Source organism: Capsicum annuum, chromosome 2, assembly GCF_002878395.1.
Source record: "Capsicum annuum cultivar UCD-10X-F1 chromosome 2, UCD10Xv1.1, whole genome shotgun sequence".
NCBI classification, from domain to species: Eukaryota; Viridiplantae; Streptophyta; class Magnoliopsida; order Solanales; family Solanaceae; genus Capsicum; species Capsicum annuum.
This window is the reverse complement of record NC_061112.1, coordinates 131,353,196-131,373,975: the sequence shown is the minus strand read 5'-3', so window position 1 is coordinate 131,373,975 and position 20,780 is coordinate 131,353,196. Positions and strand designations below refer to the sequence as shown.

Genomic DNA, 20,780 nt, shown 5'->3' with positions numbered 1-20,780 from the left:
ATGCACTATCCAATAATGTATAATAATATCATATTTTGCATATGCAAATATAGCATCCCGTATTTAATTAATATACTATTTTGATGAATTATCGATGATTACTATTGGATATGATAAAATTATATTAATTTTTATAGTAATAACATAATCAGACGCTCTTAATTAATTATTATGAATCATCTAAGTACTAAGAAAATAAATAATATTTAATGAAAAATAAAATAGACATAAAATTCGAAATTAACTCTTAATGTTTTAAATTAAATTTTCATCTTTCGAACGATAATTTTACAATATCACTCCTTATTATAAGTCATTTATGTATTAGAAAAATAAGAATAATAAAATGATATGTCAACATAAAATATTTGATTGACTATCAAAATTATATTAGTGCCACATAAATTGGGACGGGACAGAAGAAGATATAAAGCAACATATATTATTTGAAAATGAAATAAAAAGTACTGTAAATAACAATAATCAACAAAAAAAAATATATTTAAAAATTGACTGATTTATGCTTCAGTCGTGATTTTACTATATCGCCCCTAATTAATTATTACGGTCATTTAAGCATTGTGCCACATAAGTTGAGATATAAAAAATATTATAAATCACAATGATCAAAATTTTAAATTATTTAAAAAATATAATTAGCTATCATCAACACAAAACTCTGGACAAAGAGAGTAGCATATATTGTTCAAAAATTACATGAAAAGTATTATAAATTACAATTGTTAACAACTTAAAATATCTAAAAAAAAAAAATATGTTATATATTTCAAAAAAATTACATGAAAAATACTAGAAATCACAATAATCAACAACTTGAAAAATTTTAAAAATATAAAATATTTGGTCGGCTCTTAAAATTATATTAGTGTTACTAAAATTGGAATAGAAGAAAAGTATTAGAAATCACAATAATTAAAAATTTAAATTATTTTTAAAATATAATTGACTATTAATGTCACAAAAATTTGGAAAAGAAAAGTAACGTATATTAATTTAAAAATTACATTAAAAAATATTATAAATTACAATAGTTAACAACTTAAATTATCTAAATACATATTAAAATAACATATGTTGAACCCATGCTAGATTCCGGATGAATCATAAAAAACATATGTCATCCTTTATTAAAAAAATTTATTTAAATATATCAAGATTGAAAAAATAAATAAAAATGTTAATATTGGGCCCGTACTAACACAGGTCATGCTTCTCTAGTATTATATAGAAGCATTGGTTTCAATATGGTAACTTAAAGGTATTAATAAAAAGATTAAGGATATAATGGTCTTTTTGTAGAATTAACTTGCTTTTCTATATTATCTTTAATGCTTTACTTGTTGAACCTTGGCAACACTTTTAAAGAAAAAGCCTACCCATTTTCATTTTATTACAATCATAACCTTAAATAAAAGTCCTCCCTTTTCTATTTAATTACAATAATGCCATGCCTAGGTTCTAAACCCATACTTATTAAAATGTATAATTAAATATTTCATATTTTTTAATTTTACTCTCTTAAAAGTAAATAAGTTCTTCACTATATTTTGTATTTAAATTTTTACTACTCCGTAATTTTACTATATCACTTCTAATTAATTATCATACATTATTTATATATTAAAAAAATAATAATATTTAATTAAAATATAAAATAGACATTTATGATAGGTCTATCTCAGCCGTAATTTTACTATATCACCTCTAATTAATTATTATATATCATTTATATATTAAAAAATTAATAATATCCAATTTGTGACTTTACCATATCACCCCTGATTAATTATTATAAGTCATTTAGGTATTAAAAAAATTAACAATATTTAATTAAAAAAGGTAAAATAAACATTTATGACATGTCTGCTTTAGCTGTTTCAAACATGATCTTACTATATCGTCCCTGATTAATTATTATAAGTTATTCAGGTATTAAAAAATTAATAATATTTAATTTAGAAAGTAAAATAGACATTTATGATATATCAGCTTCAATTACTTCAACCATAGTTTTACTAAATATCATCCCTAATTAATTATTGTAAGTCATTTAAGTATTAAAAAATTAATAATATTTAATAAAAAAGGTAAGATAGGTATAAAAATGATAAATTAACTCCTGATGTTTAAAATTAACTTGACGTCTTATATGAGGTCCACTTAATTTTTTTTTTACGAGCATCTTTTATAGTAATTTGGCTAAGTCACTCTAATTATTTGTTGTAAGCCATTTAAGACATTTATGCTTCGATGCTTCAATCGTAATTTTACGATATCAATCCTAATTAATTATTATGATCATCTAAGTATTGTACCACTTAATTAAAATAGAAGAAATATTATAAATCGCAATAATTAAAAATTTAAATTATTCAAAAAATATAATTGGCTATCGATAATACAAAACCCCGGACAAGGAAAGTAACATATATTATTCAAAAATTACATAAAAAGTATTTTAAATTAAAATACATAACAACTTAACATATCTAAAAATAATTTAATCTGTTGTATATTTCAAAAAAAAATGTAAAAATACTATAAATCACAATAATTAGCAACTTAAAATTTTTACAAAATATAAAATATCTGACTGACTCTCGAAATTATACTAGTGTCACTTGAACTGTAATAGAAGAAAAGTATTATCAATCACAGTAGTTTAAAAACTAAAATTATTTTTAAAATATAATTGACTATTAATGCCACAAAAGTTTGAACAAGAAAAGTAATGTATATTATTTGAAAATTACATAAGAAATATGATAAATTACAAGAATTAACAGCTTAAATTATCTAAATACATATTAAAAGTATTATTGATTCTCTAAATTCTATTTGTGTCACATAAATTGAGACTAAAAATAGCATTTATTGAATTTGTGCTAGATCCTGGATGAATCTTAGAATGTATATGTAATTTAAAAAAAATAAAAAAATTGTTTAAATATATCTAAATTGAAAGGGCAAGTTATAATACATCACATCAAATAGTGTATAAGAAATAATGTTAACATACAAACGACTCCTACGTTTTAATGAAAGAAACATATACAAAAACAAAGTTCGATAAAACATTTACAGAAGTATATTTTATCGTGTTCTCAAAGTCAAATAACTTAAATTAATATGAAAGATGGTAACTTGTTGTTTTCCTTTTTTATAATTTTCAAAACACTTAAAATTTAAATTTAAAATATTAATTTAATTTAACTTCAAAGAACAAATTGACAAATAAAAGAAAAGGAGAAATAAAAACAAAGAATATTTATGTCGGCTTAGTAGGGGAATACAATTCAATTTTAGGTTATTCATTGCAACCCGCATGTGATTTAATATGCAATTACTAGACAACTCTTTATCATTTTCAACAATTATTTTTTATTTTATTCAACAAGTATCAAGTGTTATGTATCAATTTTAATTTCATATTTTATACTTAGTGTAGCAAATCTCAGTCATAAGATTAAAGATTTAAACTTTAAAATGCATCAACTTTTATTATTTAATGAGTAAGTTATACATAATTCTCAAGTAGTTCTATGTTTTGTATATTTATATTTTATATATAATTCATAATTGAAATTGATATCAATCTAACTTATCGTACATGATCAAAATATCTTAATGTTGGGCCTGTGTTGACATGGATCATGCTTCTCTAGTATTCTAAATAAGGACAAGTTTGGCTATGAAAAATCAAAAAAACATGTATTCATTTTATTTGGTGTTTTTGAAATTGAAAATTGAGTTGAAATTTTATTTGGACGTAGTTTAAAAATGAGGTATTTTCAAGTTAAAAAATATAAAAAGCGAAAATAAATTTTAAAATAGTTAGAGTTTTATGAAAGTTGAATTATTTTATGAAAATAAGAAATTGAGATATTTTTTTTTTTTTAAAGGAATAAATTAAAAAGTGCAAAAAGTCGATTAAAAAATTGTGAAAACACCTTTCCAAATATAGAAATATTTAGGATCAAATAAGTATTTTGAAATAAAGTGAAAACATGTTCTGAAATATTATGAATAATGTTCACGACCAAATACCTGCTAAGTGTTTATCCAAGGTTTTAAGAATAAATGGTAATTTTTTAAAAAAATTTATTCTTATTTAGATAAAATGTAATCAATTTCAACTTGAAAAGAAATAAATTTAATAGAAATAATTTAGTAAAATAAATTTTTATTTATAGGAGTTAGTAGGGATGGCAATGGGGCGGTGCGGGTTTTAAGCTATGTAGTGCGGGTGTAGGGCGATACGAATTTTAAGCTATGCGGAGCGGTGCGGGTTAAAGTAAGTTTTTTTTTTAAATGGTACTGTGCGGGTTGTGGGTATATGCGGATTTAAATTAAAAAAAGTTAAAAATTACTAGTATTATTCTCGTGAATATACCTAAAATTGTATGTATTCTTTACTTAAAATTTTATGATACTTAAATTGACATGTATAACACTACAAATAAATATTTTTATAGTTTTTTTAATATTTCTATTCATTTTTTAAAAAATATGATATTTGATCATTACTTGTGCACGTGATACTTTTTGACAATTTCTTAGTAAAAAGTGATATAACAAAAATTAGTTATTATTATTTCCTAGTTGTAGATCTGGAAATATTATGATTTTCAATGAAGTTATGAATTTTTATTTATTTTTTAAAATGGGGCGGTGTTGTACGGGTATGCGCAGGTATGAGTGTGGGGTGAGTTTATACGGATTTAAAGGTGGTGCGGTGCGGTTTTAAAATTGGGAAAAGGACATGGGTTGGCCATTGTAAAAAAAAATTACCACAATTTGAAAAGGTGGACAACTGTAGCCAGTCGGCTATTTTAATTCCCCTTTTTAGCCATTGACCCAATTGGGCACATGCAGTCTTTATACTTAATCGATACACTTTTATACCAAATTAATACACTTTTATACCATATTGATACAATTTTTAAAAAAGAGAAAAGAAATTTTATGCAAGCACATGCAGTCCCTATACCTAATTAATACTCTTTTATACCACATTAATACACTTTTATACTACATTGATACAGTTTTATACTACATTGATACACTTTGATACCGCATTGATACATTTTTATACTAGATTTATGCACTTTTGTACCACATTTATACAGTATATATACCATATAAATACATCTCTTACAAAGAAAATTTGTGCAAGCATGTACAGTAATTCGTTATTCGTGAATTTATTAACTTCACCTAAAATTTTGTGAAAATTTGTGCAAGCATATACAAAGTTTATTAAACCCTGTACCCTCACTGTCCAAACATTCCTTAATTTTTTTTCCTCTACAATTCACAAAACTACACTCATTGGAGCTCCGGCAAAACCTGAACAGAGAAGAAGAAGGATAAACAATAAACAATAAAAATGAGTATAGTAGATAAGATGCAAAACTTCCTCATTTTTTAGACATGGTATCAGCTCTTCATTGAGCTCAATATATCAAGAAGTAAATCTAAGATGAAATTAACATCTAAAATCGAGTAGCTTCAGTAACGTGGGAGAGATTTAACACTTATCTTGGTTTCAGGAGGTTAGATTTGTACGCCGAGGAGTTCAAGAAGTTTTTACTTGATTTGATTTCATGCTCGAGATGAAATCCATCAAAACTCATATAGACCTATCGATTTTGTTCTCAGTTGAAACGAAGTGAATGTGTGTCTTGTTCCAGGTCATGTTTAGATCTACACCATGAGCTGATGGAGGAGATTGAATTAAAGATGACGGTGATGAAGAGTTTTTCGATTTTCCTTTTCTTTTGTTTTCTTCTCCAGTAGGTAGTTTCTATATTTTAATTCCTGTTGGAGTGGCTATTTAATTGTGGGTGCTATTTTTGTGGTATTATTTTAGTTTTAGGTATCATTTTTTGTCCTTTTTCCTTTAAAATTTGAGGGTTTGAAAAAAATCTGCACCGCATCATTGCCACCCTTAGAAATTAGTAGTTTGTTAAAGTATTTATCCAATTCAAAAGGAGAACTTATTTAGGAAGGAACAGAGTAGTTATTTGAGCAAAATGTGTCCTTAATTGTGGATATCTTCTATCTAATCTAATTTTTACTTTTCATATTTGAGTAAAACATGTTATTAATTGTGGATATCTTTTATCTAATCTAATATTTTACTTGTCATATTTGATAATAGAGTCAATCAATATAAGGTTGACTAATACTTTTAAGATGAAAAGCATTGTCATTTAAGTTTATATTATTTTTAAAAATTTAAATTTAAAATATTAAATTAATCAATTTTTGTTAGCTATGAAAATCAGTCAATTAAATTTCTTAACGTGAAATATGACAAATAAAAGTAAAACAAAAATATAATGATCACGCATCTGAACTATTTTATTAATACTTTTATCATCTCGTGTATTTTACATCAATAGAGAGGTGATTAGACGTGACATGGAGCAGTTACAGCTTACCGAGGATATGAACTTAGAAAGGAAGGTGCGGAGGACGCGAATTTAGATAGAAGGCTAGAGCATGTGGGGGTGCTTTTGGTACGTTAGTGTAGGGTATTAATGCGTGGGTGTCTTATCTCTGTTGTGCCATCTTGTTTCATGCTTTTATTATGAATTTATTTATTATTCTCTGTCTTGAGCCGAGGATCTATCGAAAACAGCCTTGCTATCTCTCTGGAGATAGTAGTATGGACTGCGTACATCATACAATCCCAAAACCCCAATACAATGGGTTGTTGTTGTTGGTATCTCTTACAATCACAATCATCACATAACTTATCAATTCTTCTCATCTATTTACCATTTTTTTATTACCTCTTATTTCTCACCAATACAATCATTAACAACAACAACTACAAACCCACAACACTAATGCAATCATTAAATTACTTAATATTACCTTTTTAAAAAAACCTATTTTACTAGTACAATCTTACCTCTTAAATTTTCATCCTTTTTTAGAAACCAATATTCATATTAAATTTGTTCCCCTAAATAAAAGATACAAAAGAAATTTGAAATCTAGCTATTATACTCTTTCATATTAGATTGTTTCCCTATTAAGATGTAAATAAGGAATTACTCCCTCGGTCATTTTTATTTGTCCTTTATACACCCATTACAAAAATCATTTAATAACATTATTTATACAAATATTTCAACATTTTAAAAATGAGTAATCAATCGCATATGCCTTGTAGAAGGATAAAATTTGAATTGACAAAAGAAATCAGTGCTTTCTTTGTTCTCTATAAAATAATCTGTATCATTTTTTTTTTAAAATTAAAGTACAAATAAAAAAGTCGAAGGAGGAGCTTTTAAGTGACAAAAGAAAAAAAATGTACATCATAATTTTTTACTAACGAAGGTTCTGGTAGCTCATCAAAGTCCCCATGTAATTAGTGTCCAGGTAGAAAAACTGCATAGTAGAGACAATGTAATTTGTGGGAGTGAAAAAATTAGTTCATGAAAATATAACCCGCCTGGTAAAGACTGACAGAATTAAAAGATCACAGGAAAAGTCATTGATGCATAAAAGGAAGAAATCTACCATCTGCACCAGCTTGCATTCAGGCAAATTATTAACAACAAGAAACAAGTTATATTATGATACTAACCAATACTTTCCAACACGAGAGCTTTTGTGTCTGAAAAGAAAGCAAGCAATGCCACAGTCTGAAGTATATTCATTACTTCAAAATGCAACATCACAATCAAAAATATTTCTTCCAAAGGCAGAAACTAAGAAAATTCACATATATATGTCCACATTTTGTGGGAAAAGTCAAGGGGCCAAAGGGCAACGCTTTAGTGACATCTGAACTTGAACCCTTTACCGTTGGCTAATCCCTGTTGGCAATGCTTAGCATAACCATAACTAGGTTCTTTTACTTCTAAATGGATAAACATTGAATTATTACAATCTTTTTGTATAGAGTGTTCCACACAATTGATGGGAAATCTTGCAATAATTCAAGGAAATAGGACAGATGCAATACCAGTCAGAAGCAACAATGAATTACAAGACCTTAATGATCAATTTTCCTGATGCAAAGAGATTTTAAGGTATGGATCATCCTTGTACTTCAAATATTGAGGAAGTTCAAGAGCTCTTTCTGCAATCTTCCTGTCCTCGTGAATTTTCCCTATCAAGGTTTCAAGTGATGGAAAATTGGCCTGTAATATTGCAAAGAGATGGTAATATCAGCAAGTGTGATTAGAAAGAAAAACGAAAAATAAGAGTAACTAGGCCACAATACCTCCGGCCGAATGTAGCCCACAAAAACTAGATGCAATTCCTCACCATAAAAGTCCTCATTGAAGTCATGAAGCAGCCATGGTTCCTAAAAGTAAGGCCGTTTTACAACAAACCCAAAAAACTATAGCATAAGGAAGAATCATATGTCACGATGCACTTACAATTGTCTTCTCTGTGTTATTGAAGTACGGATTCCAACCAATGCTCGTGACCATCTTGTAAACACCTCGACCTGATAGTCCTGCCCATCCAAAATATACACCCGCTGGATGTTCTGAAAGAATGGCTGAATAACCTTCTGGGGATAAATTAGCTGAAAAAAATGTGACCCATAAGAATAGAAAACACAAACCAGACTGTAAGAACCAGACGAGACAAGAAACTAATCCTTCATGCCCTTCCAACAGTCTAAGCCTTCATGTATTCAAATCCAAACAACAAATATGACATAAAATCAGAATCTCTGATATGACATGCTCAGAAGAAACTGAAATTCCAGTAACTTATGAGAAATTTTAACAGTCATTTCAAGTGAAAGAGATAACGAATCAAGCATTTATATTAGCCATTCAGCAGAAGGAATAAAGAAGACAGCGTACCTGTGGGGATCCCAAGAACCTTTGAGCCGCGCCCAAATCCCTTAATGACAGGACCACCAATACACCAAGGTTCTAAAGGCAAAGTACCTTCTATCCCTGCATATGCTTCTAGTAAAGAATTGAAAGAGAAATCAAGTACACAGCATACATGTAAAGCAGTCATAAAGACTTACTATCTTGAAACGCAGGTAGTCCCCACTTTTCTAGTTGCAAATCCAGAAGAGAATTGATCACTTCATCAGCAGAAGTATAAAGATGAGACTGCTTTGCAAGAGATGGTACAGCAACTACTGCCATTCCAGCAGCCTTAGCAGCAGTAACACCTGGTCTAACATATTTTTTTGTCGAGTTATTTTCACAAAGAAATTAGATAAAACAATTTACATCTAATAGAACACTATACGATCTTGGGAGAGAAAAAGGGCCATATCCAGCTCTAGAAAATGCAAAAGCATGACAAGGGATTTTAAACCTTATTATCAACAACAACAACAACAACAAACCCAATGTATTCCCACACAGTGGGGTCTGGGGAGGGTAAAATGTACGCAGTTCATACCACTACCTCCAGAGAGGTAGCAAGGCTGTTTCCGATAGACCCCCGGCTCAGGACAAAGAATAATAAGTAAATTCATAATAAAGCATGAAACACGTTGGAACAATAAAAATAAGGCAACCACACAGTAGAACCCTATACTAACAAACCAAAGGCACCCTCACTACCCCCACCCCAAAGCTCTCCTAGCTTCCGACTACGGCCCACCCGCAGGCACTAACCTTCTACTCTTATCCGCATCCTCCACACCTTCCTATCCAGGGTCATGTCCTCCGTAAGCTGTAACTGCTCCATGTCCCATCTAATCACCTCCCTCCAATATTTCTTCGGCCTACCCCTACCCCGCCTGAAACCATCCAAAGTCAGTCTCTCACACCTACGAACTGGGGTATCCGCGCCCCTCCTACTCACATGCCTGAACCATCTCAACCGAACTTCCCGCATCTTGTCCTCCACCGAAGCCACTCCAACCTTCTCCCGAATAATCTCATTCCTACCTCTATCACTCCTAGTAAGCCCACACATCCAACGCAACATCCGCATTTCTGCCCCCCTTCAATTTTTGGATATGGGCGTTCTTTAACGGCCAACACTCCGCTCCATATGTTTGTGCGGCACTCTCTTATCACACAACACTCCCGAGGCTAGCCTCCACTTCATCCAACCTGCCCCAATCCGGTGGGAGATATCCTCATCAATCTCACCATTTCCCTGAATCAAGGACCCGAGATACTTAAAACTATCCCTCCTACACACCACCTGAGAGTCCAACCTAACTACCAACTCGTCCTCCTGCCTCAAGTCATTAAACTTGCATTCCATATACTCTGTCTTGCTCCTACTCAGCCTGAACCCTTTAGACTCTAGTGTTTGTCTCCAAACCTCCAATTTATCATTCACACCTCTCCGCGTCTCATCAATCAACACTACATCATCCGCAAAAAGCATGCACCAAGGCACCTCACCTTGAATACGCCGCGTTAAAACATCCATCACCAAAGCAAACAGAAAAGGGCTAAGAGTCAATCCCTGATGCAACCCTGTCAGGACCGGAAAATGCTCAGAATCTCCTCCCGTCGTCCTCACCTGAGTCTTAGCTACTTCATACATGTCCTTAATCCACCGGGACCCCACTCACCTCCAAGCATCTCCAAAGAACCTCCCTACGAACTTTGTCGTATGCCTTCTCCAAGTAAATTACGATGTCAAAAGTTAGTAGCTAACGTATTCAGTCAACCATGCAGGCTTATCCATATTAACATGTGTAAATTTGAGCTGAGCATGACAAACTCTAGAGGAGAAAACCCAGCCCACAGATACCCCTCTTTTGACCAGTAGTTGGATTTTCCAACATGCTCCTATGCTTCTAGGATATATCGCTACACAATTAATAAAGATAAAAGCTCACATTGAATCTTCAATTACAAGAAAGCTGGATGGATCCATGGTGAGTCTTTTAGCTGCTTCAAGAAATCTTACAGAAGAAAATATAAAGTTAATTAAACATACAGAATATCAGATTATGAAATGAGGAGGAAAGAAAAAAAAAGCAATTCATCCAGTTTTACATTTCCGGAGATGGCTTTCCAGCTTTTACTTCGTCACCTCCAACAATAGCTGAGAATGATTCTTTCCATCCTGAAAACAAAAAATGCTATCCCAATCAAAGCACCAAGCATAGATGCCATCTTACATGCAGGACTAGCACAAATCACCTCTAAAGGAAAGAAATACCTCTCAATCAATGTATGTTAAAGCCCTACCTGGATGATGAAGAATTTTAGCCTCTATGTTAGATCTAGAAGAATTTGACGCCAATGCCATGGGTACACCATGACCCCTCAAATGGTTAATCAATCGATTGGCCCCAGGAAGAGCTTTGATATTGCGCCACCTATGTCAAATTAATTAACAAAGTTTAGTAAGAGCTTTGGACTGGAATGCATCTGCAGAAGCCAATAGATATACAAGTTCCATAATTATAGATCACAAGATCATGCAAACAATCAGAAGATAATCAGAGTTTTACTAGCTGAAAGAAAAGAAAAAGGTAACACCAATCCAACATTGCTTCCAATCTCAGCAAGATTCCATGAAATCATGTTCCTTAAACACCATTTATGAGTATATATATCACTTAATTCTTTCTACACTCGGATCTGAAGGAAAAGAGTCTGCCTACTAATATTTTAATGTGAATAATCTCCAATAATCTATTCAATTTCAGAATATATAATCAATAAACAGAAAGGAAATGAAACTATATTTGCTGGTTTATTACTGGTCAGAGAGCATTGGGAAAAATTGTGTAAGAAATTCATCTGTTGATAATGGGAGCCCATAATCTTCAACAACTGCTGCAGCAGCTTCTGTTGGGGTTTTTCCTACTATTTTAGGAGCTTCTCTCCCATCCCATTGCTTTCCATACTTAACTAAGAAGATCTTTAAAATCTCACTCACAACGCCATCTGTGAGAATAAAGAGGTCAAATTAACATCAGAAAAACTGAGACTAAAAACAAACACACACAAAGAGAGGGAAGTCATAGACAACACAGAGATTGATATTATGCTGCACTTAGCTCTACAACAGAATACCTACTTTCGTACAAAAAGGACTTCTAGTTGTAAAACATTCACACCCAACAAGGAAATGAAGGGAGCACAAGTGTATGATTTTGAATATTACAGTACTATTTCATCTATCGAGAACTAATGCCATGAATAATTTAGGTGAATGGACAAGAATATAATCTGAGATATGTGAAGTCAGACAAGAAGAGCATTACCAACCTGTATTAAGAAGTGTACCATCCAAATCAAGGATGACACCAGAAGCTAGCTTCTTCAAAGTTCGTTCAACAGACATGGAGAGCAATATCTACCACGCAGAAACAGAAACCAATGTTCACATGATGTGAATATGAGATATACTCGCACAATAATAAAGCAAAATACCTGAATTTAATCTTGAAGTAAAATGTAGACCATAAATCAATATACAAACATCTTTCTATCATGACTACAACAGAACTAAAACTACTATTACTTGGATTTCATTTTAAGTTTCCTGGTCATCAGAACTGTTTAAGTCTAGTTATCAATTTTTCACTGTCATGTTTAAAACGAAAAACCACACTTCTAATTCTGCCGTAGAGGGCTAAGGTCCTGTTAATCAGGACCATTACTGAGAAGCTTCTATCATACTGAAAACGAAATACTTTCAGCGTTCTGTGGCTGAGTGTTTGCTCTCTCAGAATTTTCAGGACGAAGAAATTATCCCCTTCAAAGGCAACTAGCTTGGGGATATTTTAACGCTAAGAGTGGTGGGTCCTTATTCTCAAATTCCATAGATAACATGAAGTAACATTCCATTCCACATATGTAAAGAACCACATCAAAATAATAAACATAGATACTTATATAGGCTAGAAACTAGGGAAGGAGTCGGTCAGTTTCTCTCGATTTTACAAAATTTCAGTAGGGTGTTTCGGTTTTCAGTTTTGTAATATCTTTAACCGAAACCGAACCAAAGTAGTTTCATTCGGTAATTTAACGGTTTGGTTTTGGGACTGTCAAAATTGGGCTTCTTTCTCAAACGAAAAATGCGCCTCAGAAGTAGAATTAAACTTTTACAAAGCTTAAGCAAATTATTCAACTTTCGCCATCGGTAATCTGTTATATTACATGTTTTACGAATAAATATATTATATCTTTGTTTTCAAAGTCATTATACAATAAATAACAGAAGCATTGAAGCTGATCCCCTGATACTGTGAGTTGTGAAGCAGGAATATGAAATTTGGTTTCTTTATTAAAGCAGAGACAATACAGAGCTCTTCCAAATAGACATGTCTGACTCAACCGAATATAATTTGTGTAAAAATTATATCCTCCAACAAACAATTAAGTTGGGCAAGACTTGTGAAATTCACTTGGACATAAGGACGGCAAACGGGTGCAGGTTCTGTCTTAACCCGCAAAATCCCAACCCGTTACATATTGCATTTTCACCCACGTAAACCCACACCCGCATACACCCGTCCCCACATTTTTTCTTCTTTAATTTCCACGGTAGGTGCATTCAAATTATTACTCCTACATCATGAACTACCTGTAAAACAGAAAAATACATAACCAACTCATAATTAATTTAATTTAAATCACTAAACTTTCCAGAACAAACAGTAATTAATAATGCATAATATAAATAACCAATGTCAGCTAGTTGCACTAGCATCATGAAATTATTTACATACATAATTCTTAGTCTTCTTGATCTTCCCCAAAGTTCTTTTTTTCAGAAATAATGGGAGCAGTTTTTTTTAATATCATTGACTATTCCAGATATAAAGCTTATGCATGAAAAGTCTAATGACACTGGACACACTAATAACGAAGGCAAAAGAAAGTAGATATAGCTTGAAGTTATATAACCGGCACCCAGACCCACACCGCACAAATTTACTACTCCAGTTTTTATTTCGCCCCACCCCCAAGCCCAGCACCAGCCGCACCCTGTTGCCATCTCTGCTTGGACAGAAACAAACAGAGGAGCAGGCAAACATATTATTACATAGCATTGAATAAACTACAACACCGATAGAAAAGCTAACACAGTAGCATTACAGTAATCATCGTAGCAGACATAGCATTTAATAAGAGGCACAATATAATATGCTCAGAAGTTAGAACAAGTCTCAAGTCTCAAACAGATTTTGAACCCGAGCAATAGTCCTGTTCTTTTAAACTGAGGTAACTTTGCAAGGATTTAAAGACTAAATCTTATCACAGATGGATCTAAACGTGATTGCTTGTAAATACATGACACAGACAAGTATAATTCGACAAATACAAAATAACACAGAACAAGCACACGAGATTATGTCTGATTAGTCCTTTAATTTCATCTAATTTGGAATCCGCAACATTAAAATAACAAAAATATATTCCTAAATAGCATACGAAAAGCTCTTGAAACATATAATTTTGTATGACCAATCAATTAACTGCGTTAAAAAGAGAGAGAGAGAGAGTATATACTGACCTGATAATGCTTCGAATCCAACTTCGCACTTAATTAAAGGGATAAGAAGATAAAAGCAGTGGAAAATAGGGAAGTTCTTTTGTTTATTTGATGTGAGTTGTGACTATGAAGAAATGGGGACTGAGAAATCCAAGTTTGTCCTGCTTTATACTGCCTGCCGCCATCGCCATCAATGTTTTCGCCCGGGTAATAATTTCGGATCAATTCACTAATTTGGGCTTATTTCCTGGCCTCATTTCTCTCTTCATTTTTTGGTTGACTTATTCCATTTTTGTGTCAAACATGGTTACGTAAATATATATTCTTGGACTATTACAAATAATTTAAATATACATTTTGTTATACTATTTGATCTATAGATGCTCATTTTGTTGCACCGACAGTCTTCTCCCAATATACTTTAGCATAAATTTACTCTTAATTTTGACGGATAAACACGTGACAAATTTTGAAATAAAATTATCCTTAATATTAAATTAAAGATAATTTCTATATGGAGTTTAGACACAAATTTTTAACTTCAATTCGCATGTTTGAATCATATATTGAGAAATCAATGCAACAACAACATATATCCAATATAATCCCATAAAATAAGATCTAAAAAATCGCTAAATCAATACAATAAAATAATCCACTATCCCAAGTGAGGGGTACACAAAAAAAAGGGAAAAAAAAGCTCTCATAATCCTATGTACAATAAAAAAAGAATATTAATCTTTCTTCGTCAATAATTCTCTTAGAACCCCAGGTACAATCCAAACACAAGTGCTTGTGTTCCTATTTCATTATCCAGTTGTTCTTTAATCCAAATTAATCTCCCTAGAAAAAGGAGAGAAGCAAGCAAATGAAGACATGCACCAGCAACACTCAAGGAAAATATTGAAGTAAAAATGCCAGTATATTCAAAGATAATCCCGCATCGATATTTTTATCGTCTAAATATCTGATCCAAACCATAAGCAATAGATAAAAATGAGTTGCACCAAAACTTGTCATAATCAATGCCATGATATATGAATTTAACATAACATCAAAACATGTGGTGCAACAGATGAAGCTGATATTCCCTTAATCAGAGATCTCGATTGAACTCTAGGTATCCTTGATTGGGAGTGCTTCCCTCATATCGGCTTATGCAGCGCGGAATTCAGAATAGATGGATTTCAATACGGATATTGGACACCAAATGGCAAAAATATTCAATAGAGCACAACATGAAAAGGAAAATAATGAAAAATCTTTCTGACTATAGTTAGCAAATTCATTTCTTACTAACATGCTTCAGCAACATACTGAATACTATTTCCAGAAGAAAAAAATAGCAACATCTTCCTCTGGTGCTTGCTTAATGTAAAACAGGCAGCAGAAAATCAAGAGTTAGTTTTTGAACAAAATCACAGCATTCTTTGAGCGTCCTCGAACGTTTAATAAACTTTCAGTCACAAAATCATCTGATGGATCCGGAATCGAGTTCTGATGTCCAGATCTCCTCCATTCAATAACCATCTCCTCAAGGTTAGCAGATACCAAAAGAAGATCGCGCAGAAATAGAACTTCTAGGCCAGATCGCATTCCTTCAAAGCCACAAACTTTAACCTTTTTAAGGTTAAGACCCCAATCTTTAGAAAGCATAGACAGTTGAAACTTTCCTCCAACAGAGTAAACATCATGTACAACTGGAACAAAGCAAGTCTGCAAATGGAAATTCTATTACAACAGCAATCAATGATCACAAGTCCACATTAAGGGCATTACATGGGTTAAGTAAGAAGAATGATCGTTTCTTTTTTGATTGTTGAGTTGAGAAAAATACCTTCTAATGCTTGATTTCAGACCATAAGTAATTTATTTACTCATCCATACATTTTGGCCAAAGGAACAGCGGGACTGATATCTGGGTAGTAGGAAGATCAAGTACAGCCTTCTTTGCAACTACTAGAGTTCATTGGCGGATCAAGATTTAATCTTAATGAGTTAAAGGGTCAGAATTCTGAGAGATTATGAGTTCAATATTTATAATATTTTTAAGGAGTTCACACATGTACATTTATGGCATAAGCCAAAAGTGGTGGGTTCGATTGAACCCATATTCAAAACTATAAGTTCATCCCAGCCTGATTATATATTTTCAAAGAGGAAAACCACAAACATATGTTCAGTATATAAGTGAGGAGAGCGGATTTGGATATATCCGTTACTACTTACAGATTGAATCAGCACATTGCCTAAATAAGTGAAAAGCAATAGCTCATAACAATGTTTCAGACAGTAACAAACCTCGAACTCAAAATAGGGTGGGGCCATATGTATGATTAACTTTCGAAGGTTGAATGAACTTTGTAATAAGCGTACAATGCCAGCGAGATAGCGCTCCTGGATGGGAGTATGCAATGTTAAACACTCACATCTGGTCATGGAAAATGGTATATATGTCATGCCCCAAGATGCCATAACCTTCAAGATGGTAGAAACACAAAAAAAATTCCAATTAGCAACACATCTGACCATCCAGCAAAAAGATTATAGTCTTCCTATATCTCCATTCTCCAAGCACAAATATTAAACAGATATGTAATCAACCTTCTGCTATACTAGAATGTCCCACTAATTGTAGATCATTACCAAAGAATATTATATTACACCTATCCAAAAGGATTTTGTGACACAAAAGATACTAACAAGTAAAATAGGTAAGTCTTGACAAATTGACAATCCATGTCCCAAGTATCAGAAGCAAGCAGACTAAGGGCGTGTTCGGTATGAACCAAAATATTTTCTTCCGTTCGGCATGTAAACCAAAAAGTATTATCTTAAAAGAAGAAAATGAGGTGTGTTGGAGGGTGGGGAGGACACAATCAACGTGGAATGCCACTTGTGAAACTTGTTTCCACTACTACTTCCAGTAGGAAGTCTTTTCTTTATTTCGGTTATGTCATCCATTCCCTTGTTTATTATCCTTTATCTTGAGCCGGGGGTCTATCGGAAACAGCCTCTCTACTTCTTCGGAGGTAGAGGCATGGACTGCGTACATCTTACCCTCCCCAGACCCCACGTTGTGGGAATACACTGGGTTTGTTGTTGTTGTTGTGGGTACGGTCTGTCAGAAATAGTCTCCCTAGCCAACAAAGATAGGATAAGGTATGTAAATATACCCAGTTACACTAGATTTATTTTTGTTGTTTTCCTGTGGAAAATGTTTTCAAAAAAAAAATTTTGAGCAATGAACGTGGAAAAATAGGCGAACACACTCTATGTACAGTAAGGACAATATATATGGATTCAGACAGATGAACCAAATAAGATACTTCGAACATAAGCGATTAGGTTAAACTTGCTAACCGGGAAACCATTACATGATGGGGGTGGGGAAATAATCATAAACTCTAAAAACACACAAACATACCAACTCCTCAATGCTACCTGTGCATTACAATTGCAGTATATCCTTACTTGAAATTCAATCAAGGAACAAAACATACAGATAAACTCAAGACAACCATTATAAAAAAACGATTTTACCCTCCAAGATCAAAACTTGACCTCAAAAAACAATAAAATTCAAACAAATAGCACAAACCTCAATGCACCATGTCCCAAACATAACATCTTTGACATGCCTTAAACTCCCAAACATGGCCATCAATATATGTCTTTGCTGTTCATAAAAGTTACTACGCTCCTCTTCCTTAGGAATCTTAAAGTGATAATCCAGCTTAGCAGAAACACAATTCATCACATTTTTCAACTGAATATTCATTCTAAAACACCCCTTTAACTCCAAAACCTTAACACAGGGTGCTTCAATTTCAACTTCAAAATCCAAGGTACTCACTTCCCTATACCCATTCACCACCAACTTACTCACCTTCCCACCCACTAAATCCAAACGCTTAAACCCCCAACAATTATCCAACTCCAACAACTCCAAACACGGACTACCAACAACAACTTTCCTCACCATATCGTCACGAAATTCCATCGACCCAATTCTTAATTCCCTCAAAGAATCCCATCTAACAACCTCAATTTTCTCAAATCTACAAGAAACCCAGTTCACCTTTTCAAGAGAAGAGTTCAAAAACAACCTCTTAGGCAAACAATAAGCATCCTCAGCATCATTAGCAAGAATCAAGTTGAGTTCTTTGACTTTATATGAGACAGCAAAAAGGACCCAAACAGTAACATCAGATGTAAAACAACGTTTGAAAGGGAAATCAAGGTGAATTCTTGAAACTGTATTGCAGTTACAGTGTAAGTTAATGAGTGATTTGTCAACAAAAGAAACAAACTTTTTCAAAGAAACTAAGTCTTTAGGACGATGAATGAAATTGAGGAAGCTACTGAAACACCAGAGAGTTCTCCACTGTTTGCAGAGACGGCTTGTCCGAACGACGTCGTCAAAAGGGAGAAAAGAGAGTATGTGAAGAAGAACCGAGTCCGGTAAAGAAGAGAATCGGTCTGAAGCTACTGCCATTTTTTGGTTGAATTTTTGGTTTTTGGGGCTCTTAAGGCTAAAAAAGTGGGTCAGCATGTCAGATGGGTCGGGTCGGGTTGGATTGGAATCTATTTAGGATCGTAATTTGGAAAAAAGACAGGTGATTATTTTAAGGGAAAAGGACAAAAACGATACTTCAAATTAAATTATTTTCATGAAAATGATCATAGAATTTAAATTTCACTTTCTACCCATTTCAGTTTACTGACTTGTTCTATACCGTTTCTACACGCCTTCTATATAGTTTCTATACAAATCTTATACATATAAATATTCTATACGAAAATTATGCAGTTTTGATACACAATTTATATAATAACTGTATATTTTTTTTACACGTTTTATAAAATAATTATATAATTTTCATACACTTTCTATATATTTTTTATATATTTTTTTTACATTTATATATTTGATAGAACTATACAATTTCTATACATATATCTTATATAGATACATATTCTATTTAACAACTATATCGATTTTATATAATTTAATTATTATTTCTAAACAATGAAAAAAAAACAGAATATTTGATCAGTTAAAAAATTTATAAAAAAAAAATTGAAATATTTTTAAAAAGACCAAATTGTCGAAGTTGAATATTGTATCAGTACTGTATATAGACTGTATCAGTATTGTATATGGACTGTATCAGCATTGTATATAGACTGTATATGAACTATATAGGCCAAAATGACCCAAATTAGAAAATAGCTATAAAGAGGAAATAGTATATCCAACTGATCACTTTTTGAAAAGTTTTCAAACTTAGACTATTTGTTTTAAAAGTGTCATAGAGTGTATTTTTTCCTTATTTTAATAAAACAAATAACCCAAGGTTAACATTTTGCCAAAAATTAGTCAGTCGGCTATTTTATTTTCACATTATAGTCATTTTCTAATTTGGGTCATTTTGACCCATGTAGTTTCGGGACAAGTTATATACCATATTGATACAGTCCATATACAACATGATACAGTTTCCGACTTGGGCCCTTCAACCTTTTTTAAAAGTATAAATAACATAAATGTCAACCCTTTTGAAAGTAATTACACTCTCTCCCACTTTTTAAATTACTTTTCTCTCTCTCACTATTAATATACATAACATAGCCGATATATACATAGCATTCTGTGTATATGTTGAGATTTTTGTAATATGTTTAGAGAGTTGTGATTTTTTGTAATATTGAAAACATAAGTTGTGTACTTGTGTAATTTTTAGTTTTTAAAAATATTTCAGTTTTTTTGCTACAATTTTTTTAACTGAAAAATATTCTGTCTTTGTTTTAAAAATAATAATAATTAAATATAATTGTATAAAAACAGTATAATTGTTATATAAAATATGTATCTATATAAGATATATGTATAGAAATTTTATAGTTCTATCAAATATGTACATGTATAAAATATATATAAGAAAATATATAGAAAGTGTAATAAAACTTATATAATTGTTGTATAAAATATGTAAAAAAAAATTATACAATTATTGTATAAATTGTGTATCGTATAGAATATTTATATGCATAAGATATGTATAGAAATTGTATAGAATATCTATAGAAACTGTATAGAATTAGCCATCAAATTAAAATGGCTAGAAAATGGAATTTAAATTCTATGACCATTTTTTTGAAATTAATTTCGACCAAGTGGCCATTTTTGTCCCTTTCCCTTGTAATTTCGAAGTAAATTGCGGAATTATTTTAGTTGAAACGCACAAATTACTTGGTTATTTGCACAAACATTGTTATTCTGGATGATGCAAGTAGCTTAAAATACCTTGAAACCGGTTAACACAAATCAT

General features: G+C 31.8%; 2 protein-coding genes across 2 annotated transcripts; both read right to left on the bottom strand.

Annotated features, from left to right (window-relative positions):
* Positions 1–7,729: 7,729 nt before the first annotated feature.
* LOC107859469 (bifunctional riboflavin kinase/FMN phosphatase) lies at positions 7,730–14,749 on the bottom strand. Its single transcript, XM_016704495.2, has 11 exons — positions 14,467–14,749; positions 12,213–12,300; positions 11,702–11,888; positions 11,184–11,314; positions 10,989–11,058; positions 10,829–10,894; positions 9,038–9,192; positions 8,865–8,960; positions 8,427–8,578; positions 8,267–8,350; positions 7,730–8,183 (listed from the first exon to the last, which is right to left on the bottom strand). The coding sequence occupies exons 2-11, from the start codon at positions 12,286–12,288 to the stop codon at positions 8,043–8,045; spliced, it is 1,158 nt and encodes a 385-aa protein (XP_016559981.1). The 5' UTR covers positions 12,289–12,300; positions 14,467–14,749; the 3' UTR covers positions 7,730–8,042.
* An 854-nt stretch (positions 14,750–15,603) lies between these two features.
* On the bottom strand, positions 15,604–18,962 carry LOC107859468 (putative F-box/LRR-repeat protein At3g18150). Its single transcript, XM_016704494.2, has 3 exons — positions 18,047–18,962; positions 16,747–16,923; positions 15,604–16,161 (listed from the first exon to the last, which is right to left on the bottom strand). Exons 1-3 carry the CDS (start codon positions 18,941–18,943, stop codon positions 15,847–15,849), a joined length of 1,389 nt encoding a protein of 462 aa, XP_016559980.1. The 5' UTR covers positions 18,944–18,962; the 3' UTR covers positions 15,604–15,846.
* Positions 18,963–20,780: the final 1,818 nt, after the last annotated feature.